This window comes from Emydura macquarii, unplaced genomic scaffold (genome assembly GCF_026122565.2).
Source record: "Emydura macquarii macquarii isolate MOO-44397 ecotype Brisbane River unplaced genomic scaffold, CSIRO-AGI_Emac_v2 contig_3671, whole genome shotgun sequence".
NCBI classification, from domain to species: domain Eukaryota; kingdom Metazoa; phylum Chordata; order Testudines; family Chelidae; genus Emydura; species Emydura macquarii.
In genome coordinates, this window is record NW_027133808.1 from 8,579,445 (window position 1) to 8,606,341 (window position 26,897).

A 26,897-nucleotide genomic window follows, 5' to 3' on the forward strand; every position below is an offset into this window, starting at 1 on the left:
TCCCTGCTATATATCAGCCCCACTACCCAATTATGATAGCATTGGTGGGGCTTAGCTCCTAATGACCAGCTACCCTGTGTAGAGGTGCATTCCGACCACTAAATGTATAGATGTAAGGAATATGTGTATTAATCTTTACCCACCACTGGAACAAATAACCTGGGTTAAAAATGCTGTTTATCCAACAAAATCTTACTCTATATTTGTAACAAGGCTTTTGGTAGAGTTTGCTCTTCTCTTAATATTAATGCCACTCCCTCTGTAGAATTTTTTATGTTTAATACATTCTTATACTCATTAAACAACCAATGATGCCATGAGATTTCCTTTTTCCTATCATATATATGATAACTACAAATAACACTGGTAATCAAAATAGTAGCATGCCCTAAGAATATGAGAGAAAATTATGAAATTTAGGGAATAATTTTTCAAAAACGGCCTCTATCTGTTCACTCACATTTTGGGGTAAACTTTTCTTTGCTGGCCCCAAAACTCAAATCTGTGTGCACAAATATTTGTGCACCCAAATCAGGCACTTTAACATCTAATTAGCAAATCTGGGTAGGCAAAAACCATTCATACAGGTAAAACTAAATGCTGGGGCACATAAGTTTAGGAGCTATGTTGAAGCCACTTTAAAAATGTGGCTCTTAATAACTTAGATTTGCGCTAGAAGAAGAAAAATAGGTTTCTTAATGGATCCATAAAGTACAATACCCTCTTTTTACAAAGCAGAAAAAGAAACCTGAAGTGGATGCAGTTTAATCACAATAACATAAAACATGGAGAAAGAATCCATCCTTATAACTCCTTTTCAAGTCAAAGTAGAAAAACAGATAAAAGAGCTGCTGGTCTGGAATGTACAGAGTTGTAGAATGTCCTCACTTTCAGCATTAGCATAAATACCCTTGCAACATGATGTACAGAAGATCAGTACATTAATATAAGTAACAAATATGACCGTTTGTCCACATGCCCATTGTGTATCCTTTAAGTGTATAATTCCACAGATCACGGCCACTGTTGTGTCTGGAAATAAAACCATGATAGTTCTGTTCTCAGAATTTAAATGTACCTTTATGAACAGAGCCCTTATAACAGATTTGGAAAATGTCAGACCAATACTTAAGCTTTTTCCAATCTTTTTCTTGTCTTTCTTTGTGGATTTCACCTTTCATGAAAGTCAAAGCTGATATTATCTCCACCCAGATAGTCTGAGCAGGCCTGTGAGAACTTCCCTATATAGTTCTACAGAATGGATCTTATTTCTCAGCGGTAGAACTTATGCCATTCATTTGCCAGGTTCTCTCAGAATGGAGTCTGCTTACTAGCAGGTTTTGGTGAGGCACATCAAAATCTGCTAGGGATTAGGTTAAGACCATATAACTCATTTCACTTATAAACCATCCGTGACTGCAGGCTTTCAGAAATGAAAAAAAAAATTGTTTCAGTCCCATGTTTCACCTAGCCCTAAATGTAATTTAATCACATTTAGTATTTTCTTTTTCTTACTTAAAACACTCCATGTAAACATTTAAAGGGCAACATGGTTTTCTCTATTGCCTTCACTACAATGCTACTTAACACAGCTACGAAGGACAGTATGAAATAGACCAGCTTCAGCAACTCACTGGTTCTCTGATTTTTGATTTATGTCATCACAAGTTTCAGTTGCTCAAACTGTATAGAGTACAGCTGTTAATGGAAAAAGGGGAGGGGGGAAGCTATCTTTTCAAGCCACTCTCATAGCTTAGGCCTTTGAAAGAAGGCCATTTTGGATAAGAATCTATTCTACTGCCATTTGATAACACTTATATAAGATGTATTGAGAAACACAAAAATATATATATTCTCCTAGCTTTCTCCTTAGCAGAAACTAAGAAAAAATAAGACAAAAGAAGAGCAGCTGTCAGACTGACTCTCATTTACCAAGGCAACACTCATTTCTTGTCTAATCTCTAAGTTACCAAGTTCAAGAAATGATCAGTGTTTTCAACTCTCTTTTCTTTTTTTCAGCTAAGAATGAAAAGTGTCACCATCGCTCCACCTGACTATTATAATCTTCAGTAACAGCTATTTCTCCTGCTGCTTCTTTCTTCTGCCATTGGTGAGCTCTTTGCTCCCGGAGTAGCCTCCGCTCCTCCCGCCGTTTTTGCCGGTTCTTCTGGTGCTCCTCTTGCTTGGAGTACTGAAAGCGTTGCAGAAAGAGGTCTTTAGCATATTCATACAGCTGCATGTCCAGGAAGTTCAATGCCTCTATGCGTTTCCGGGCCCCTTCATCAATATCCACATTAGCAGCCCGGGTAATATTGAACTGGGTGAATGGGGAAATGAATTTGAGGCTGAATGTCCTCTCAAAGAGATATTGTGTTTTCCTCTGAAACTCTGTGAGTCCAAAAAAGGCCATGTTTTTCAGGTTGTTCTTGGCGCTTTGGAGAAGAATCATGTTCCTTTCACTTTCATTCATAAAAGTCAAGTTGTAACATCCAACCAAGCTCAGGTCAGCCAGCATACGAACCTGGCGATTGTTAGCCAGGTTATAACCACAATCTGTGAACTCCTGCAAGCTGACTCCAGACCAGTCATCCCCTAGGTAACAGGTAGGCAGCTCATCTGGCGTTGGACTTCTTCCATCACACATGTGGAGGGAAGTTTTCCATGTTGCACCTCTCTGGACATGTTTCCATTCACTCAAATACCGTGACACTGGATCCCTCAGCATTGTGATGTAATAGAAGTTCCTGCAACAAATTTTTAAAACACAGGATTTAGGATTCAGCAGCTTCTACTCTTATTAATAAGCAATTTTATTTTTCTCTGACAAAATGCTTACTAGCTAATGCTTCCCTTTCAGGGCAGGTGTGCACTTAAAACGCTGGATCGGTGCAGCTGCACCACTTAAGAGAAAATGTGCCTATGCCGATGGGAGAGCTTTTCCCATTGGCATAATTAATCCACCTCCGCGAGAGGAAGTAGCTATGTCAACAGGAGAAGCTCTCCCATTGACACAGCACTATCTGCGCTGGGGGTTGGGTTGGTATAAATGCATCTCTAAGGTGTGAGGATTTTTCACACCTGTATACAACATAGTTAAGCAACATAAATCTGTAGTGTGGACCTGGCCTTAACTTTTTCAAATGGATCAATGCTCTTGTAAAACTTAGGCCTATAGAACATTCCTATCAATTATGACATGGGGATAATAAAATTAACCACACCACAGGATACACAGTCACTTTCAAGAAGATGCACTGAGAACACAATTTTATCCCTAATCTGTTTAGCCATCCATTCTTCCTCACTGTGGTTTCTGAGTCTCTTACAAGTTCTGAAAGAAGAAATAAGTAACATTAACTATCATCCCCCCGCCCCAGTGACAAATACAGCAACAAAAGTGCAAACTTAAAGCATGATGAATATTGTGAAAAAACTAGAAGGCAGTTGTTTTTTGTAAACAATTATTTTTATTATTTTTCATAAATAGAAGGCCGTTTGTGATCAAGAAGAGAGGATACAGAACAAGCTGCAAACAGAAGAGGGATAGTTCCTTTGATTTTAAGGAGAAGATTCTACCCACAACCAATTGTGCAGTGTTCCTCAATTTACAGAGACTGTGACAAATCCAGTTATACTCAACACACTCTTTTTATACTCTGGTGTTTAGCAATATTGGAATCAATGGAAGGAGATACTCACAACAGTTAAATGATAAAACGAAGACCTAGTGAAACAGTTGTTCTGTCCTTTGAGGATTTACTGTGATGAGGATTATAGACCACAAAGATGTGAATTCTCTCACTACTCTTGTACATAATGACACCATATTACTCCTGCCACCTGTCTTCTGGACTGAGACAATAAGAATCTCTATAGCACTTGGTTAGAATATATGAACAACCTGGACAATACCAACCGGATGCTTGGACTGCTGTAAATAATTCAATGTGGAAGATTTTGGCATGAGCTGCCAACTTGAAAATGGGTCATTAAATGGGTTAGATTGAGGCCAATGACAGGACTAAATCCATTCACATGATTTAATTTGAGTTGAGAGATGGATTAAAACTAGTTATGATCATGGATACTAAAATCACTCATTGCTGATGAGCGTAAAGGTTAACATGTTCAACTGGTATCTGTCAGGAATTCAAAAGAGATACTAAAATCTACCTGACATCAAATAGAACAAGAAACTGCAGACCCCAGTGTGTCAATTTATCTTTTAGTTGTAGCATTGAGAGTTTGCACATCAATGTGAAAAGGACTGAAAATGAATATGCATAAACAATCTATCATGTACCAAATTTACTGTTGAAGATTTTATTCAATAACAATTTAACCTAAATTTTAGGTGTGACACTGTGCCCGAAAGCAGCACACTGTAAACCCCTTATTCATAATTTCTGTGTGGCTGTAATAATTCATATTAAGCATGCCACGTGAGATTTCTAATGAAAGGTCATAATCTGCTAAAATCCATTATACTGTCAAAATATGCCTATTGCTAGTATGTATTAAGTTATAAGATTTTGCTGTTATTACAATATATTATAAGCTTGCTGGTAACAGCAGATGAGACACCCCATCCAGGAAGGGCTTGGCAGCCATCAGCCAACAAAAGCATTGTAAACAAAGGATTTACAACATAGTGACAGTGGCCCAAGACTATATAGTAGAGATTGCTCAACTCTATGACTGACTCTCATGGGAGGGATTGAGCAACCTTGTGGCTCAGCAGAGCCCACCTGGACATGTCAGGATTAATGTATAGTGACCACATGTCAGAAGATATAAAAGAAGGAACAGAGTCTGCATGCCTGGTCCTTTCTCCTCCCCCATCCATGCCGAAAGCAACAGGAGCACTGGAAGACTAAGAGACTGGATTTAGGCTTGAGAGAAGCCTGTATACTGAGAACTGGAACATCCAAGGGCAGTGAGAAAACTGCTTAATCTAGATATTGCCTAGTGTTAAAGGTTTAAGATTTAGATGTGTGTTATCTTTATTTTCTTTGGTACCTATCTCTGATTTCTTATGCCTGCCACTTATACTCAAAGTCCAGTTTTATATTTTTATTTTTTATATTATTTTAAATCAGTTTTATATTTTCAATTAAAACAGTGCGTTTTAATGAAATGTTTGGAAAAAATCCCTAGAAAAGTTGGTGTGTCTTCTCCACACTGAAAGAGGGGCGAACCAGATGACAAACTTCCTGGTCAGACTTCTGACCAGGGCAGGACAGGGCAACTTTGGGGTGCAGGACAGGGAACTGAGGTAAACAGGCTGGGGTCTTTCTCTGTAAGATTTGGGAGTGGCTTTAAGAACATTCATGCAATTTAGCTGGGTATAGTGCTCCATCTGCTGTTGGGCTGAATGATAACAGCATCTGGAGGGATTTGCTGCTTGTCACTAGCAAAGTAGTATGGGAGACAACCCAGTCTAGGGAGTTAAGGGGGCACACGGGTGATACATGAATAAACAAAACCAAAATACTTTTGTCAGCTGGAATAGCAACTGAAAAGTCCATGAGTAAAATTAATACAGATAGCATGGTACAAAATTAGGTGCTTGCATGACTCATCTTGCTCTGAACAATACATTAATAAATTACGAGTCTCCAACAATTGATCCACTAAAATTACCCTAAGACAGACAGCCATGATCTCAAGATGCTTTTTACTGAATCTACCCAGCACTGAGAAAATTGAGCAGTGTTGCAGATGCTATGCTGAAATAATGGACACTTTGAGAGACTGTCTTTCAGAAGATCTCACTTTAGATGAATGAAAAATCCAGAACTATTCAGAATTCCTGGGTGTAATGTTCTTCCTATTTAGATCACAGCATATCGCCCTTTTCTAAATACTGAATTACTCCCACTGCTTCCCCAGACATCTTATTTATAAAGCATGACAAATAAAAATTAGACATCCCTCAGATTCTCTCTAAAAAATTTCTCCACCAATTTGGCACAATTAGAAGAAGGGAGGGTTTAAAAAAAAAGGTTTTTTCTGTCTCATTCACTCAATCAGTGAACTTCCTCCACAAGAACTATAATGTATTTCCAGAATGAGGTTACAGTATCAGAAGAATTGATTGTGCCCGGCTGCAGTATCTCTTCCTGAACTACTATCTTCTGGAAGCAGCTGCTCCAGAAATCATTTCACAGCAGAGGGGATACACATTTTTGAAAGAACAAGGAGGATTAGGAATTGTACGGTTTATCCTAATGGTTGGCAAATCTGGGGAGTGACTGTACGGCGTAAATAATTTGTTCATTGTGCTGGTAGCCAGTTCCATACTATCCAACTGCAGTTTGATCATGCTCTATCATGGTACTTATACAGCTCCTGTCATAGTTCCTGAGTAACCCATGACCACCCATGAATGGATACTCACAGAAACATCTGCTTTCACTACAATACCTATACACTAGGAAGTAGTAGAAATTATTTCCTTTGATATGCAGTTATACTTGGCTGTAGATGACTTTGGTATCCCATGGCTGTTAGAACATATTGAGCAATGCTTTTTCTTCCCACGAAAGATGTTCTTCACCATCACTCTGCTTTGTATTTCTGAGAACAGATTAAGATGTGCCTTCAGACAAGCAGATGAAGTGGTGAACACGTTACAAGTGAGACCTGGACAAGCAGCCAAACTATTGCACATCCTTCTCTAACACTCAATAGCTTTGAACATAAAATGTTTGTACTATAGCTTCTGAGCCTGGGATCAGCATTTTTGCAACTGCTACCAACATCATTAAGCAAACATACTGGCTGCAACACTAAAGAAAACAGCTGTGCTCAAAGAGGCCAAAACACACGATGCTGAGAACCCTCAAAGGCAGTTGGAATGTCTGGCTAACATTTGGATCACCTCACAGGGACTTATAGATGGCTTCTTCCTCATACTGTTGCCCTCCCTCTCTTCAGATCATACTGGATATAAATGTATGGTTAAAACATTACTATTGGTGGTTATTTATGCCTTAAATATTGTTTCTGCCTTTCCACACCAACCTATGGCATTTTCATTCTGGTGTGCCTTGGGGCAATGACAACTGGTGAAAACAAACCTTCCAATGCATAAATCATTTACAACTCATTACTGGATATGCAGATGCATTTGCTGTTCTATAATGGAATATGAGCTGGAAAGCAGAATCTGAAACAAATACAGTGAAATGAATGAGGAAATGTGTCTTTGTATGATTATGCAAATTTTCTTGTGACTAGCCAAGAAATGTTCTTCTCTTACTATCTTTGCTGTATGATTATCGAGCTTTTCAGGGGGCTGTCAAAACTAATATACCGTTTCTCTCAGTCTTTCTTTCATGAATTTAGTCTGTGGGGTATGTTGACACTGCAATCAGCAGGTGTGATTGCAGCATGTGTAGATAAAAGCTAGTTTGCATAGCAACAGCAGAGAAGCTGTGGCAGCCCAAAGCTGCATGGGCTAACTCCGCCCACCCAGACGTTGGGTACCTACTCTAATGGCCACCAGCCATGCTAACAAGGCTTCATTGCTATTGTTACTTGAGTTAGCTTTGATTTAGCAACATCAAAGCTAGTTCAGGTATGGCTACAAGGGCTGCAATCACACCTCCTAATTGCAGTGTAAACGTACCCTCTCAAGAAGAGAGACTGACAGTCCTGCACAGCTAAATCCTCTGTTCATTCACAAAAACATACAAAAATGCTCAATAGGAGGGCAAGTTGTCCTATTCTGCCATACTCTTGTGCCTTGGACCTATAATGAAGTGACCATTGCTACAGGTGAGATGGTAGTTCAGTCTCCACCTCTATGAGTCCTTGGCATCTACAGAAATGACAAGGATGCCACATTGTGTCACAAGCATAGGCCATGTCTTCACTACACAGTTTTGTCGACATAAGGCAGCGTATGCTGACCTAACTATAGAGGTGTACACGCTGCAACACTCCTCCCGCCACTTTAACTCTCCCGCTATGCTGACGTAATAAAACCACTTTGACAAGAGGCATAGAGCTTAGGGCAATGTAGTTAGAGCGATGCAGTGTCACTGTAAACACTGGACTGCTTACATTGCCCAGGTTCAGAGTTCAAATAAGCATCCAAGAACCTGGGTGCTTAACTAAGGCTATGTCTATACTACAAAGTTAAGTCAACTTAAGTTACGTCGACGTACAGCCACCGCTGTAATTAAACCACTGTTGCATATCCACACTATACTTCTTGTGTCAGCTTATTCATAAAAAAGGCACAAGAAGTGCAGGAAAAAAGTTAAACTGGGACCGATTTTAGTCCCTTTCTTCACCCTCTTAATGAAATACAAGAATTTAGGCTATCTTGTCTCCAGACATACATTTGTCTCTGCTTAGTGACAACATTTGTCAGACAAACATTTCTCTCTGCTTAGTCTCTGCTTAGTGACAACATACTTCAAGCTTGTCCACGCTAATCTGGCTACAGTCCACAGTGCTACCAACTGCTGTAGATACAGAACACAGAATTATTTTCTGTCACCTAGTTTGATAAACTGCTGTCATTATAGTCTGCTCATTCTTCATTTCAATGGACTACCACCTGCAGTGAAACAAACCTCTCAAGCAGAGAGTGTCAGCATTTAGTGCTGAACAATTGGCATGTGCTTTGACACATTAATGAAAAGGTATTTTATTCAAACCTTCAAAATGCATTTGAAGAAATTAAGAAGGATGTATTAACTATGTGGGAATTTGGGAACTCTTATTCTTAAGTGTCTGATTCCTACACAAGAATATTAGAGAGACAAGGTGGGTGAGATAATATCTTTTGTTGGACCAACTTCTGTTGGTGAGAGAGACAAACTTCCGAGCCACACAGAGCTCTACATGAGATCTGGGAAAGATACTCCCAGCATCACAGCAAAATGCGGGGTGGAGCAGATTGTTTAGCATAAGTAGTTAGCACATATATCTAAGGGACCATTCAAAGTAGAGTACGTATAGACATACTCTAACTCACAGGGATAGCTTTGGGTCACTTAATTCATTTGGCCCTATGATATACACTTGAATGGGCAGAGTATGTAATCTATATGCAGAATTGAGTAAGTAATAGTGTGGAATCATACTGCCCTGAGGGAGTCCTAGGAAGGATTGTGCCTTAGGAGCCATTGCAGACATGCAGTGGAAATGTGTATGCTGAATCAGCCTTTAAGACAACCACAATCCAGTCCCAGGTATATCAAAGCTGAATGCTACAAATTCTCATGTTTCCAACAGTATGAGAAACCATATATGAGATACACTAGCATTTACATAAAAGTTAACACACTCCTGGAAAATCATAAGGTATTATTTACATAAAAGAATAAGAATGGCCATACTGGGTCACACCAGTGGTCCATCTAGCCCAGTATCTTGTCTTCTGGCAATGGCCATCACCAAGTGTGTCAGAGGGAATTAATAGAACAGATAATCATCGAGTGATCCATTCTGTCAGCCATTCCCAGCCTCTGCCAAAGAGCAATCCCTGCCTATTCTGGCTAACAGTCATTGATGCACCTATCCTCCATGAACTTATCTAGTTATTTTTTGAACCCCATTATTGTCTTGGCCTTCACAACATCCTCTTGCAAGGAGTTCCACAGGTTGACTGTGTGTTGTGTGAAGAAATACTTTCTTCTGTTCGTTTTAAACATGCTGCCTATTAATTTCCCACTGGTGTGAAGTCCTGTATTTTTTTTAGCATTAGACAATGAAAATCTCTAACAAAACTTCACAGAAGAATAATTTTTAGTATGAATCTAACAATGTCTTAATTTCACACCATAATAATATGAAACAGTGTAAATATTTCATTAATGCTGCAGTAATATCATTCTGATAAAAAAATATAAACTCATTGGAAGTGCAGAGCCTGACCTTAGTGGAGCTGGTCACATGCTAGGGCATTCTCCTCGTGTATCAGTACGGAACAGACATCCCAGCTGAGTGAGATGTGCTAAAGAAGTGAGGAAAAAAATGAGAACAAAAATGTTTTGTGTGGCTTCCTGGAGTAGATAGATACAGAAGAGGACTGAGTGACATCTTTATATCATTCCTTCTCCACTGCATGGTGCAGGCTGCACACATGACAGCTCAATCACAAGCTCTGAACACTAAAACTGGAAAAATGTAAAATACTCTCTTCTCAGTCACAAAGTCAGTTAGAACCTTATCGACTAAGACGGATGGGCTTGTTAAATGAAAGAGCAGAAAGAGTTCACAGCAGCTGAAGCAAAGAAGGAGGCATACGAGGTAGCGGACAAGGAAAACAAAGTAATTGGAGAATGCATTATAAGTAAAGCTAATATTCTGGCACAGGTATTCTTATTAAAAGTCACAGGATGGGGGCAATAAACAATAAAATCATGGAAATGTATACAAGGCCAGCGTTAGGGGATAGCAAGCAGGGCAACAGCCTGGAGCCCCATGCCACAAGAGCCACATGAAACTAAGTTATGGGTGGCGGGGCTCCGAGCCCCAGCACCGGGGACTGAATTAGTGGAATTTTGAGGAAGTCACAGCGGTCTCATAAAATTATGTTACGGTCAATTGAAATGTGTTGTTTAGGCAGTAGGGAACAGTTAAGAGGTGTCACAAAACTTATTTCCTTACTTTTTATGAGGATGTCACATCTTACCAACATTAATCTCTTTTAAATGAAGTTTTTGCTTATGCAGAAGAGCTCTGAGTACTTCAAAAGCTGGTCTCTTTTACAAACAGAAGTTGGTCCAATAAAAGATATTACCTCACCCACCTACCTTGTCTTCCAAATAACCTGGGACCAACTTGGCAACAACACTGCATATATATATATATATCCTAGTAATGTCCAGGATTTGCAATATTGTCATTTTTTGATTAGCCCTTGAAGTATCAAGCTGAAGTTTTATATTTATCAAATCAGAGAAACCTCAGGAAAGCTTTACAAAACTTGCTACTTTATAACATGACTTCAGATCAGAGGATTAGTGTCCTACACTTATTACACTGAATGTCAGATTAAAGAGAACCACCATTAAAGATAACCCAATGCTAGACATCAAATAACTAAGAGGAGGTGATTTTGTGTATTCCTAAAAACAAACAAACAAAACAAAAAGAAGAGAGAACCCATGATAATAAAATGCCACATGTGCACTACTTCAGTTCACTTTTCCATTTAGAGTGGCTGATTTTCCTTTCACTTACACCTAGGGAAATTAATTGATTTCAATAGAGTTACACTAGTGTAAGTGAAAGGAGAATCAGGTAATTAAGTATTTTATTCATATAGAGTATTGTTATAGCCTCATATTATTGAGAAACATACCACCAAATTCTGTGTTAGCACCATGCCCAATTGTACCTCTGATGTGGTTGCATAGACTAAAGGCTTGTCTACACTTATCTCAGAGATTTGGCGGCAGTCGACCGGAGTTATGCAAGCTACGCAAAAAACTTGCATAAGTCCCGTCGACTTCTCTGCTTCTGTTCTGAGCGCCATCTTCACTGCACTGCGCCAACGGGACCGCATTCCTGCCGACGCAGCGCTACACCACATGAGAAGGTGGTCTTAATACGTCGATTTCTGGATTGACTGAACAGGTCTTCACTGACCGCTCAGTCGTCCAGAGAAGCCGATCTGACGGCGGCAACTTTGCCGCCATCAGTGTAAATATAGTCTAAGATTCCCCCACCCTCTTTGTTTTGGATCCAATGCATGCAAAAGGGTTAGGATATTGAAAGTTTGTTTGAAAGTGAAGAGGGCTGAACTGGAAATATACAAATTGGGCCTTTTATTCTCCCTAGAGTGTAAGCTTATTGGGCAGGCTGTGTGTCCTCCTCTATGCCTGTAGAGTGCGTAACACATTTTGGATGCTGCTATAATACAAATAATCATATTAATAATAATCAATTATTATACAGACTGAGTAGCCACAAAGTCTTGTGAGTCATCAGTGGGACTGGAGCTCACAGTCTACTGCTCCAAAACACAGCTTTAGTAAGGATGAGACTAATTTTTCTTGACATGGTGGAATACATTTGTCACTATGCAGAATTACACTGTCACCAAATATGCAGTACCTATCACAAAACTCATCAAAACAGAATCACCTTTGCTATATAATCATATTTGCCTTCACTTGTTCCCTAGTGACTACACAAGAATAAATGTAAAGTAACACATCGTAGTGCACAGGTCTGATGCTTTGCCTTTTCCTGTACAGGGCTGTGGGTTTGGCTATGAGAGCAAGTCCCTCTCTCTGAATTATTTAGCATGTTCATGAATATTTATTTCGGCTGCACTTCATAAGACATAGAGTCTCTAGGCGTTGGAGTGGATGTCAGACCCATTACACATCTCCAAAGATGTGATTTACGTATGTTCATGGTTATGAAGTCTGGGTCCTGAGCAACCTCCTTGCTAATGACACGATTCAGTCCCACATAGGTAAACTCACAGCATACTAGGAAGTATACGCAGGTAGTGGTTGAATACGAATGTAATAAAACATCTGTCACACTGGTTAGATGGGGGTGCGGGGCATTTAACATAAGGGTTAACATCTATATGTCAAAATCATAATAATTCATGTGAATTATGCCATACCAGGTACTGTTAGGAAGGTTATAATATGCTAAGTAAGATGATAATACTTATGTTCATGTGTGATGTGTGAAATGGAAGTTATATTTGATATATCTGTATTTCAAATGGTGCTGTCTAAGTAACGACTCAGACAGGATGGCTGCAGAACAATAGCCTGCTTAATGGCCCATTAAGACATTCCCAAGTGTAAGGGGCCCAGGGGGAGAAGCCGGAGATACACCTGATGAGGCAACAGGACTTGCCCATGTGACCCTGAACTCCATTTTGGTTCCTGTAAAATTCCACAAGCACCATGCCTGATGAGGCACCAAGACTGGTCCATGTGGCTCTGGACTCCATTTTAGTTCCTGTAAAACTCTACAAACCGCATGGCCAGGGCCAGAGAGTATATAAGGCAGAGGCCTTGGGAATCCATTTTGTTTTCAGTCACCAGTCTTTCAGTTGGGACTCAGCTTCAAACACCTATCTACCTCTGAATCAAGTCATCTGCAGCTGAAGCTGTGAACAAAGGACTGAGGACCATCCAATTACTGGATGTATATCAGAGGAACTGTACAAGCCTGCAACTCCACATTTCTTCTAGAAACCTGATGTATATGGGTTTTCAATCATTTGTATGTATCTGATTGCTCTAATCCTTTAATCCTTTCTCTTATGGTTTATTTCTTCCTTTTTACAATAAATCTTTAGTTTTAGTTACTAAAGGATTGGCTGGCAGTGTGATATTTTAGGTAAGATCCAAACTTATATTGACTTGGTACTGTGGCTGACCCTTTGGGGTCAGAGGGAACCTTTTTAATAAAGAGCATAGAGTTTAAATAACTGGTCTCTTTACTGAACCTAGTGGCTGATTGGGAGCCAGAGGCTGAAATGCAGTAAAGGGGGCTGTGTGCATTTGTATACTGGCTTCTGTGGGGATTCAGAAGTGCAGTTTGTGGCTGGTTGGGAAGTCTGGCTTCAGTGCCACGCACCAGTGCTGGGAGAATCTGCTCTCCATTTGCAGCCTGCCCTGACCTTGGCATTATCAGTTGGCTACCCTGGGCACGGGATGGGTCACAACATCCTAAGGTGTTGTGTAGTTTACCTGCCTTCCTTGGTGCTCTTGTGAAGCTGGAAGAGAAGATTCTCAAACTGGATGCCCAAAATGCATGTTTAAGCATGTAAATAAAAGTGGCCTGATTTTCGAAAACAAAAAGCCCTTCAGAAATCAATGCCACTGCAGGTGCTCAAATACCTCTAAAAATCAAGCCACTCTTATTTATGTACCTAATTAAGACTTTAGACATTAAGGATAGAATATGGTGGACATAGTTTTGATTATATAAAACATATAAAAGGGTAAAACAGGAGATTGACAATTTACTTGAGAGTGAAGAAGACCGAACTGGATATATACAAATCAGTCAAGTTGATGGAAAACCAAATATGCCATTTTCCATCAAACTACTGTGATATAAATTGTTCTGAATCACATCTTGATGAGACAGAAAACTAGCAAAGTCCCCTCTACAGATTTGTTTATTGCCTAGATTACATACAGCTCAATTGTTCTAAGCATGCTTTAAATTGCTAAAATGAGCTAGCAACAACTAATGCAGCCAGTCTCTAGTTAAGATAAATGTAAATACAAATTACAGCAATGAAATACATACAGCACAACAAAGATCTTGTACTCTGAACAACTGTAACTAAGCACAATCAGGAGAGAGTTTTAAAAATCATGTAGCAGCTTTCATAATTTCCCCCTCTTACCTGGCTCTTTGTTATGTCACTGAATGGAAGGAGAGAGGAGATGGGGCTGTATTCTCCTCTCTCCCTTTTCTCCTCTCTCCAGAGCCTTCTTTACCCTTGCTTGGTGGGGAGGGAGCACCAAATCAGCCACTCTTAAGTGGGCAAAAGAGATGAGCTGGGATGATAACCCATAATAGCAACTTGCAGAAAAAAAGGTCTGGTGAGAGAAAGGAATGGAGGTAGCAGGCATGCAGGAAGGGGAAGAGCCGGACGGGTGGAGACTGGCGTATAGAGAACCATTCAAGGGGTGAAAGGGGTGAAAGAGAGCCAGCTGCGTGTTGAGGGAACAGATAAAGTAAAAGTGCCCATTCCTGCCTCAGCAAAGCAATAACCCACTCTTTAACACTATCATCCTGTTGATATGACTGTGTATGAGGGCAGGTCAGCTCAAGGACTCAGACAGTGGGCATCTCACTGTGACATCTCATGGGTTGGAGGGCAGCCATGTGATCAACCTGCTAGGAGGTGATCCTTTATGTGCATATATATTCAGCCAATCTCCTATCAGTTTCACCAGCTGAGCCAGCTGCAGACACAAGGAATCACAAAACCCAGGAGAGCACACATGGTTTTGTAAAATTCGACAAGGATGGACCCTGAAAGCAGGGCCATTCCCAGTTTAAAGAGATGTTCTCTGTTTTCCAGGACACATGTATAGGTGACAAGAGAATATATGAGGAACAAAAATAAAACAATTACCACCCACCCCAAAAACCCAAACAGACAAATCTTTTGTGATTTGTATTTGGCTCAGTCTGATTCTATTGACATTTGAGATGGAACAAAGAGCTGCCCCAAATTTCACCTGTAAGAGTATTTGGAAGACAGACGTGGGGAGCTGGAAAGGTGTATTTGAGCCAAAAGTATCATGAGAATGAAGAATAATGAATATAAAGAAACGGAATTTGCTGTTAAATTGACCCCACTGGTCTGGAGTCTGTTATTGATCATAACTAGGGATTTATGTAGTGTTGTTTTTTTATATATAAAACAAAGTGATCATTTTCATTGACATTTCGCTCAAATTTCCCAACATAGTTCACTAAGAGGAATGACATATCTTATTTACTGAAAAATATTTTCCTGTTATCATGTAGCTTTAATGAATCAGGCCAAAAGATCTCAACATAAAAAGTATTTAACAACAAAAGTCCAATGATTTCTTTTCAGTACAATGCTCAGAAATATCCAAGCATATGGATAACACTAATGGGAGTTACACTGCATGAATACTGAAATTTACACAGAATTGATTGGTGTCTAATTTAGTTATCAGTAACTGCTATGTATAAACCAAGGTTTTTAAACCACACACAACTTTTTTTATTTTTCCAATGTATTTATTAATGTAAATCTGTACAAACGTGATATTAACAAAGTTTAAAATACTTTAGCTGGCAAGAAAGCAATGACTTACAGGGCTGCATAAATCATATGCCTTAAACTATGGCTTGAAGATATACAATATGTATGTGCAAGATGAAAAGTGATTTTTAATTTCTACTAGTGAAAGCACATATATAGCTTTCTTTTCATTCAGTGTTTCATATGTATACTGATTGGACAATAGGCCACACTGGGTTTCTTTTTGTTTTCAATGTTCTTATTATATTCACCCAGAACATTTTTTTTCCTCTTTCCTTTTTTCTTCCTTATCCTGGCAGCTATCACAATCCTGCTTTCCTTCCTGACCAGTTAGGACAAGTAGCATAAACATATGCAAATGCTACTCCATAAATGGATCTTGTGGGAGCCAAGGTTGTGCTGTAAGTAGCATGTATCCAGCTTCTCTCCCTAATCAAGTTCTTTTTAATCTCCACTAATTTAATTACCGAAACTCTCTCCTAAAGCTTGGTTTCTCAAATGAAGGTTCAATGGGATTTTTCACTGCTGTGGATTTTGAAGCATTAGAGTAATTCTGCCTAATTAATAAAGCAATTAACAATAAAATGCACACTAATTGATATCTATTTGAAAAACATCAATTTATTCTCTCTAAACTTTGCCTCAGGTCTTCAGTAATTCTGACTTCAAGCATTGTGATCTTAAAGTATAAATGTTCTTTATAAATTTCAGGTATTAGGACAGTAATATTATTTTCTTACCCTGTCTTTGTTGCTAGATTCAAAAACACCAAAAGATGTGGTAACTTGTTTGTGTGTTCTGCTTACTGCAAGATGGAGACCACAACAATATGGATATTAAGCAGTTCTAGCAGACTTCATTAAGGTAAACACTGCTAGTGGGTTTGTCTATCAATTCAATCAATTGATAAGTTAAGCATAAAGAAAATACATAGGAAACAGAAGCAGTTTTAATTCTGTTTCTCATAAAATTCCTCTTCCTGTGCTGTAACTGCCACATTCTTTCCCGTATTTCAATAAGTAAGCATCTTATAGAGTATTAAACTGTAATAATTACAAAAGAGACTATTGGTCCCTCAACTGTAGTACTCGAAAGTAGCTGATTAAAGCTGAAAACGTCCAGTTTTAAAAACGGAATTCAAAGCAATAAAGTAAAATTAGAGCCACTCTCTCTCTCATCTCTTGCTCTCCTAACAGATTTCTCTCCTTTTTTGTTCACCCAATAGACGGCCACAAGAGGGCCCTCTTATCTTCCTAAAGTTCTGAAGGGAATTAAGAGCAGAAAGCTGTTTGTGGAACTTCATTTCCAGACATTTGTATTATATTGTTCTGCCTACAGTATATTAGAATAAGTTGCTACATAGTTGTTCCAACTAAAACCTTTGTTAATGATAAAATTTTATATGAAATGTTTACACTATATGGTTGTAATTAAAAAGAGAAACAATTTACACCAAAAATTTCAAGCAAATGTTCCTCTATAAAGTAAACACTTCACATGGTGAAGTCTTATGAAGCTTTATTAGAAGCATTTTGATATTGTACTATATCTGCAATACAATTAAAAACAAGATAAAAAATAGCCCACATACTCAATGAACAGGCCTATGAAAAATGAAAGTGCAGTGAAAACAGTAACAGAGTTAGTGGCACTGTGAGTGTATGATCCATAGGCAGGGCACTCACTGTACTATGGAGGCTAATGTTATTTATATAGCCCTCTATAAGACATTTGGAAACCAGCTCTCTGTTCCACGTGTATGGGTGGAAAAGAAAAAAGACACAAAGCCAGGAGTGAGAGAGAGGCTAAGAATGTAAAATATTCAGAGCAGTAGGGTACCTAGCCAGAAACAGGAGCAATCTAATTAATGACAATCCGCTTGCATTGCCTTCAAATCTCAACAAGCCAAGCCTACCAGCAATGATATCTGCATGCCACTTTGTAAACTTTACTGTACTAGTTCATGCCTGGAGATGCTAAACAATTTGAGAAGGGCCTCTAAAGAGAGGGTAAGGGGAAATAAAGAGACTGAGGCCTATTCTAAACCTAAAACTTAAGTTGACCTAGATACATTGCTCAGGGCTGTGAAAAATTCCATGCCATGTGCACTGTAGTTAGGCTGACCTAACCCACACTGTAGACACCATGAGGTTGATGGAAAAATTCTTCTGTCAAACTAGCTAATCCCTCTGAGAGAGAGGTAGATTACCTACATCGACGGGAAAACCCCATAAGAGACTACACTACAAGTGGCACAACTGCAGCGCTGTAGCTGTGCCCCTGTAGCATAGCCATGGATAAACTGGAAGTTGTATGCTTCAGGCTAAGTGCTGCTTAGCCTTAGTGGAAGGTTGCAGGAAGGCATTAGGTGAGTCTGGCTTTGATGATATAGTACAAATTCACCAATCTGTTAATGCCTTCAAAAGTGTTGCCATACCCTGAGCTGAAATGCAATTCCAATATTTTCCCTAAAGTTTTTGGCCAACAAACAATATTTTAAAGTGATATGGCAACGTTTAACCAGTTTTGATGAAGAGATTCCGTCTACAGCAATGTACAGATAAAGAAAAAAATATTCAAGGTAAGAATACTGCATTGATGACAGGATTCCACAGAAATTACTATTCCTAACAGGCCATTGGTTCTTCTAGTTCAGTGTTTCTCAACCTTTTAAGTTGCAAGTACCCCCTAACTTCTGAAAATTTTAATAAGTACCCCAACACTCAATTTTCCACTCTGAGAAATACAATCTTTTTCCCCTTTACCTCTGGATGACTGTATTTCTTGTATAGCAGGAGAGTTCTGAATTTTGCAGTGCTATGTGGCTGTGGCAGATCACAAACCCCTGCTATTTCTCCTCTCCTTCCTCCTCCCCTTCCTCCATCTAGGAGGCTCACATGGTGTTCGCCTCACACAGGCGGGAACTTGTGAGGTATGAGCAGGCACTAGCAGCCCACCAGAGTGGATAGCAGTGCTCCCCATGGCCGTCCCTAGGAGGGTGGGGGCCTGGGGGGAATCACACTGTGTGGTCCCCTCTTAACATTTTTATACTGGTAAAATCTGGGGCTATCCTAGTTGTCAATTTCACTGCTCAACTAGAACAGTGAAATTGACAAGTAAGCCTGTGGGTAGCGCCCGGCTCCAGGACTGGGCAAGCCATTGGACTCTCTGCCTGGCTTTCTGGGCACTGGGCTTTGAGCCAAGGAGGGGAGCTGCCACCTGGGCAAGTTGCAGTCGACTGCCGTCCGGCTGCCAACCCAGGAGGTGGGTGACTGCCACCTGCTCCGAGCTGGGGCGGAGGACGCTTCCACACAGGCTGGGACCCGGGGATGTGGGCAGGGGGCTGCTGCTCGTCTTCAAACTGGGGCACGGGAGGCTGTCTCTTGGCTCAGAGCCGGGGCATGGGTGGCAGCCACCCAGGTGCAAACCCAGCTCGCAAGGTGCAGGAGGCTGCCGCTGGGCTCCCACCTGGGAGCTGGGACCAGGCGGGATGCGGGTGGCTGCTGCCTGGCTTCCCAAAAAGCCAGCAGCTGCTGCCCAAGCCAGCGGCTGCCGCCTTGGATCCCAAAAAGTCGGTGGCTGCTGCTCAGCTTCCCAGGATGATGGCAGCTACCATCTATCTCCCAGCTAGGAGGTGGGACCGGGCAGGAAGCCAGTGGCTGCTGCCTGCCTCCCCTAGAAACCAGCAGCTACCACCTGCCTCCCAGCTGGGAGCTGGGACTGGGCGGGAAGCAGATGGCTGCAACCTGGCTTCCCCAGATGTTGGCAGCTGCCGCTCACCTCCCTTCACTGGATTTTTTGCCGCATACCCCCTGCCTGTGTCTCGCGTACCCGTACCACAGGTTGTGAAACTATGTTCTAGTTCAACAACCTTCCTCTGGAATGGCCAAATCCTAATCAATGAAGCACATCTGTATAGTGTGTGTGGGGAACTTCTTGACCCCTGCAGGCAATCAACTGACAACTTGAAGAAAAACATTTGATTAGCCTTATTGGTTGCATAGGTATACATTCTGTAAGGGGCCATGAAATAATTCAGCCTTTATTAAAATCCAGCCACAATATTTGAATCACTTTTCTACTCTCCTTTTAACCTGCTAGAGAAAACAAGATTAGCTTCCCTCATTATTGGAGTGCTGACTGTAATCTTCTTTGAATTGTATCTTTACAATGTAAAATGATACATGCTTATATTAGTACAAGAAGCTTTGATTTACCAACAAAAATATGCAAATCGCTCAGTCTCGCTAGTCTTTTCCCATAGAGACAACTGAAGATGCTCTATACTTGATACAGTAAATATATTAACTCTACCAAATCTTTACAAATAAAATCTCTAGGGCTGTCAATTAATCACAGTGAATGCATGCCATTAATGCAAAACAAATTAACTAGATTAAAAAAATAGTCACGATTAAGCACAGTTTTAATCGCATTGTTAACAATAATAGAATACCAATTTAAATTTATTATAAATATTTGTGGATGTTTTTCTACATTTTCAAATATATTGATTTCAATTACAATACAAAATACAAAGAACACACTGCTGACTTTATATTATTATTTTTATTACAAATATTTGCACTGTAAAAACGATGAGCAAAAGAAATAGAGACAGTTAGAAACACAAACATGTTCCTGATGTTACTTTTCCACGTCAGCCATTTCTGCAGGACAAGGACATTGTATGTATAGGAGTGGATGTGTCCATGAAGCAATCTTGGTTAAGATGCAGTCCACTCAATGGAAAAGTTTGGCAACCCTTGCAATAGCTTGGCTTATAAAAGATGCTTTTATGTTTCTCATATTACCACATTTTTTAACCTTAAGTTAATGTTTAGCCTTGATTTAAAAAAGCATCCAAATTTGGTATTCATGAAAGATGACAGATTGATAGCATTGCAGACTTAAGTCTTCTCTATATACTCAGAATAATTACAGCATGGACAGTTGCTAATGTACCCTAACCCTGACCAGAAATAATCACCACTAGTAAGACAGACAAGGGTACCAGCTGGGTTGCGGACACCAGCCCCCCGTACTATGATCTGCCATTCACTTATGTAGGCCACTGAAGTGCTGTGAGACAATCAGGATTTTTGGTCACTATTGATCTGAGCTAGAGTTAAACCAGTGACCAAAAAGGTTAGAAGGCTCTTTAGCTGATTACTAATTCCCTTGACATCTTGTTTCCCTAACCTGTGTTCATTCTAAATAAAAAAACCAGGACAGCACGAACCTGTGAAACAGAGACCTGTGGTGAACAGGAAATGCACGTTTTTCACAACTTTGTTCCTCATGAAGCCATGAGTGCCTCAGAGAGACTTTGAGGAGCAGCCTACTAACAATCCTGCAAATATAATGTATTTTCTCAGTTTTCTCCTCCTCGCTCACTTTTCTTGTTTTTTTATTACGAGAGGCATTCTCCTTTCTGCACTGGCCCCTCTCCATTGGCTCGTGTGAAGGGAGGTAGGTCACAGCACTTGTCTTTACCCCACTAGCATCACTCAAGCACAAGTCCTGTGGTCCACCACACCAGTTTGTGAATGGCCCTTTGGCAGGGCCACAAGTTGAGTGCAGCGGAAGGCTTCTTACACTGTCTCCCTTTCTGTACCTGCTCAGGGCCAGCCACACTCTGCCCTAAGCTCAAACCTGTTTTTACATCATGGGGTTCCTCATAAGATTTTAGGAAAGATTTAGGGTAAATGTTGTGCAAGCAATAATGGAGCAAGGAAGTACACAGGAGTGTACAGGCTGAGTAGTCCTGGGAGTTGTTTGATTTTTAAAATGTAACTCCTTGCTTTATCCGAAGCATGGTTAGATTCATTAGCAAAGGAAAACAAACTGAATTTTTAAAGTCAGCTAGTGGTCTACCGACTATGTTTTGGGGGCTAAGCTCTAACTTTTTCTGTCTCAACAGATTCTCAGAAGAATATCCACACTTCTTTGACATTGAACACAAGATTCTTTGGAATAAATATTTAAAATGGTAGGCACTGAAAACCATATAAATATCTAGCCTAGCCAGACAGTGTGTCACTATATTCAGACACCTACTGTTATTTCTGCTTTACCTTTTTCTCTGTGTCTCTTTTTTCACCCTTTTCTTCTCTTGCTTTTTTGCTCCTCCTTTTTGCTATCTTTTTCATTCTTCTCCTATTGCTCTTTTTCCTTATTAATTGCTCTCTGAAAGAGCAGCAACCTTTTATGCATGGAAGAGCTGCAGAAGGAAACAGATCCCCCTGTGCGTAATGTGTTTTTAAGCTGACACAGAAGGAAACTGACTTTTCCCTAGCTAGTTTTAATCAGTTTCCTTCTGCATGAAGTATTCTATACAGTGAGCTAGCTACAGAGAGAAATTGACTGGGAAGGTGTCACACAAGTCAGTTTCTCTTGCAGCAACCTTTGTGCCTTGCATTTGTTAGCTGAAATGCTACCGCTGTTCGCAGGTTGTCTGGGTAGGTGTTTTATAACTGATTCTGGAGGTTTGGCAGAAGGTATGTATGTGTGTGTAGCAGGACCAGCCCTGTATGAACTGTGTACAAAAATCACTGTACCAGTCATTTCCAGAAGAATGCGTTGGGATATCACAAGCAGAGGGTCAAGAACGCATGAACTTTAACATAGAAAGTTTCTGTTCCCAGGCAAATATCCTTAGTAAGAGAGCAAGAGAGAGAGAAAAGGAAATACACAGATGCATACACAGATGCTTTATAAAACATACAACTATATTAAAAGAACAAAATTGAGTACTCAAAAATTAGGAAATAGCACAATTAAGATGGCCTGGGCATGGATCATCAGCAGTTTAAATCTGGGACTTTGAGGCAAGGACACCGGAACCTTTGTAGAAGTGGAGGGGCCACTGGCCTCTGAATTAGAGGGTCAGGGGGCCATGCCACCCACTTTTTAACATGGAGATAGTTGGGGGAAAAGGGGCAGCCCCCAAACTGCAAGCCTTGGGCAGGCACAGAGTGGTGCCCGCAGGGGCTGCGCTTCACAGTGGGAGAGCTGATAATGGTAGCACACTTTTAAAAGTTGGCGGGGGAGGGCCATGACCCTCTGGCTTCCTCAGTTCCAGCACCGTTGCATTGAGGGTACATTTACACTGCAATTAAAAAACTCGGGGCACAGAGCCTCAGAGCTGGGGGTCAACTGACTTAGGGCTCAGGCTGCAGAGCTAAAAATTGCAGTGGAGACATTTGGCATCAGGCTGGAGTGGGGGCTCTGAGATCCTCCCTCCTCACAGAATTCAGCGCTGAGGCTCCAGCGTAAGCCTGAATATCAACAGTGCAATTTTTAGCCCCACAGCCTGAGCCCCTGTGAGCCCAAATCAGCAGACCCCAACTAATTGTGGTCATGCCACAGGTCTTTCATTGCAGTGTAGACGTATTCTCAGATACACAGCACTTGAGCTAAAGAAGTAACTATTAGCTGACAGCAGCAGTACACCGTTACCCAAGTCAGTCCAATTTTGTATATCCATCTAACTCAATGGAGTTACATAGCACCACATTAAGGCAATGTAACAGGCAGCCTGGAATTAAAGCATGTGTCTCTATGCCCCCTTCTTGGTTGCAGGGCCTCAGTCTTTAAGGCCGGGGGGAGGTACAGGGACCTGGGCCCTCCCTCTCCACTGAATGGGGGCAGCCTGCCCAGTTAGAAGTCTAAATCTGCTGCCCTGGGCTACTTCCTACTAGTGCTGTTCAGCTTGGGGTGCGACCCCCTCTCGTCCAATTAGCTTCCCAGAGGGTCCTCTCATGGATTTTGAGCGGTGCCTCATCACGGTCTCAGGCTCCTTTGGGCGAGGCAGTAGCAAGATGGCAAGGCTGAGCCCTCACAATATCCCTGGGCTTCTCCCACTCAGTCACCTCAAGTGCTGGAGGCTCCTAGGTCAACTCCAGTGTCTCCCGGGGCTGGGAAAACAGTGCTTCCTCCCAGATGGCTGCCTTGGTGGGCAGGTTAGTGATCCCCTCAGGCTAGCTCCTGCCCCTTTGCCAGGCAGCTCTGAACTGAGCCAGGCTCTCTCCTTTTCTCCTTCCTCCAGGCCTGGCATTGGCTGCAGTTACAACGGGGCAGGAATAGCTGGGCCCAAAGGCTCTCTCTAACCTCTGTTGTGCTGGTTGGCAGTTTTTCTGCTTCATCACAGGCAATATGAGTTCTTTGGTACACCAGGCTGTACACACATGAGTTCTTAGGTACACCAGTTCTTAGGTACACCATGAGTCCCATGGCTGCTTCTCCAAAGTCCTGTTCCATCCATAGCCCCACCCTCACTTGCAGTGGAAGTGGAAGGGCACCCCTTCCCCTCAGAGAGTCTGGGGCAGTGGAATGGGGCATACTTCTCCCATAAGAAGCGGTATCAGGGTCATCTGAGCTCCACAGCCACATTGAAGAGAGACAGAACTGGCATACAGACAGCTCAGTTCCTGGAAAGGTGGGGGGGGGGCTAATTTGTTTGGTCGGGTGGGCCAGTCGTGCCGCACATTTCTTCTCCTGCATTTAGAGAGTCCTTTGACAGAATGGTGTTGATGGGGCATCAGCACTCTATTGAATTTCTAGTCCTCATGATTACAGAAGAATGCTTGCAAACATCAACCTTAAAGACTGACTGAAAAACTGAAAAAAGCAAATAAAATGAAACTGAACTTTTATTAATTTTTTAAAATCTTATTATTTTTAAGGTAATTTCATGATCTTTTTTCTAACTTGTGATTTCTGAACTCTTGGCTTGGCAATACTGTGCATGGCGCAGTTCTCACTTCCCAGATGTATTGTTTTAGGTTGTCTGCATACTCCAGCTGACTCCACTGCATCTGTCACAGTATATTTGGTTCATGTTTTCAAGCTTTTCTTCACAATTCTAAGGGCTAGAAACCTACTTGTTTTTGTTTTTGTCTTTTTAAAACCTGAGATTTTGATGTACTCCCATGCCTGCAAGAGTCGAGGCTCCTATATTGTCTTTGTCACAACTAACACTGTCCTGTTGAACCAGGTCTAAACTTGGCATTAGGTTTATAAAAATCAAATACCATTTAGGAAAGTGAAACTTCATATGGATATAAAAAAGATTTTACAATCATATAAAATTATTCTACATTGACCATACATTTTTGTAATAAGGTTAGTGAGAGAATTATCTCACATGAAGACAACTTCACTGGTACCAAAAATAAAGACAAGAGTATTTGTATAGTTTTAACCAGCACTATAAAGAAGAAATTAAAAGTAACATTTGTGATTTTAAAAAAATCTTCTCACATACAAAGAAATCAGCCTGTTTCTTTAAAAACTGATCTTGCAATGTGGAGTGTCACAAAATCTTGTTCTTTCTCTACTGCTGTAAAAATGAACACCCTTCATACATTTACAAAAGGACTGTGCGAAAGAAGTATTATTTCCACTGGCTACTCAGAGGTATCATTGAACTGTATGTCAGTTCCGAAAGAAAAATGAGAGAAGTGATGAATCACACTGAATGCAGATGCTAAGGTCTGAGGGTTCACACAGAATAGGAGGATCACAGTTCCATGATAAAGTGCAGTAAAACAGGGCATTTCTAGGCAGGTCTGAGGGCATCTTCAAATGAGGCTCAAAGTCTCATCTCAATTACAACTGCAATTGAGTTATCCTTGCATTTATACCTGTGTAGCAGAAATCAGGATCTGGCTTTATCAATTTTACCATGTCATATTCATTTTGTACTTTTCTCCTAGAACTGTCAAGCAATTTAATTTCACCCATCTGGTACATTTTTTGTTGTTCCAATGCAGTAAAAACATTTTTTTCTAAGATAAAGAAGAAAAAAATTCAACTATTCAAAAAATGTGGGCAATCAGTTCCTAGAAATTCTTACTCACTTTAAATACCACTCATGAAAAGGATTTTAAAACTATATAATAATATTCACATAGTTAACAATATTACATGTCAATACCACAAGAAAAAAAGCTATGTTAAAAGAATGTTATTAAGGTTGCAAAGTCAAGCACTTAAAAATCTGAAAATGCCAGAATTAAGGTTGCCTGTGAAAACCTTAACCTGGTATTATGATACCTGTTCACTTACTATATTTTACACAGGATCCCTGCCTCATTCAGTGCACAGGATGGACAGTGCTTAGTGAGCGAGGCAGCTGCCCAATATTTCTTTTTCTCTTCATCATTAAATGTGGCCCCAATCCTTATTTATTGCACATGATCCAAACCCCTGCACTACATATGGAATTATCAATTTCCCCATTGATTTTTCTATAGTTTTTGCCCCTTTAGTATTTTAGCATACTTTTTTGGATGTCATTTCCTAGGACTTTTTTTTTTTTTTTAAGAGAAAAAAGGGGGGAAATGTGAGCAATTGTAATCGTGGAAGTGCTGCAATTTCTCGCCTCCTTTTCCCACTGCAGGCTCTACTGGCTGCAGTTTAGCAAGCAAGTACTCAAAGTAGCTTTAGCACTTGCAAAGGGGGACTGACACCAAAAATGATTAATTTCATAGGGCACTAAATGGGGATGAGCAGGAGCTGGAAGGAATGATTTAAGGTAATTTTTAAAGGTATAAACATAAGGCAACAAGGTGGGTTAGGTAATATCTTTGGTCCAATAAAAGATATTGCTTCGCCCACTGTGTCTCTCTATTATCCTGGGACCAACATGGTTATAACTATACTGCACATAGAGCAAGCGGAACTGGGATAGAAGTCACCACACAGGATAAAAGTTGAGGGAAACATATTCTTCCTATTCTTCAGTTGTTGCTCTGTTTGTCTATTTCAACAAGATACAGGAAGATGCTGGGAGGGCTCCATGAAGCTAAGGAGCATGCTCAGTGTAGATGGCATGTTTGGAATTTTTAGCAGAAAGCCTCTAGCAAAACTTCAGATTGCTATTGGTGTTTTTTGACATCTTATAATTCTGCCAAATCTGAACATATTTTCACTAGGACAGCAAAATGAACCTCTCTCGAGGAACCTAAAGCAGGCTGAGTGTGGGTTGTCTCTCAGGATAGGTTTCAGGCAGGACCCACACGGCTTGAAGCTGGGCATATCCCATCCCCAGAGATTAACAACCCAGTAAGCAGGAATACCTAACTACACTACAAAAACAAAAAAGAACTACTATAAGAAACTAATTACA

The 26,897-nt window shown here is 40.6% G+C and overlaps 1 protein-coding gene across 1 annotated transcript in view; it reads right to left on the reverse strand.

Annotated features, from left to right (window-relative positions):
• Nucleotides 1-2,035: 2,035 nt before the first annotated feature.
• Nucleotides 2,036-26,897, reverse strand: part of HS6ST3 (heparan sulfate 6-O-sulfotransferase 3) — a 543,188-nt gene continuing 518,326 nt past the window's right edge. The window contains exon 4 of the mRNA XM_067536862.1: nt 2,036-2,744. Coding sequence (XP_067392963.1) covers nt 2,036-2,744 — 709 coding nt within the window. The remainder of the gene's footprint in view (nt 2,745-26,897) is intronic.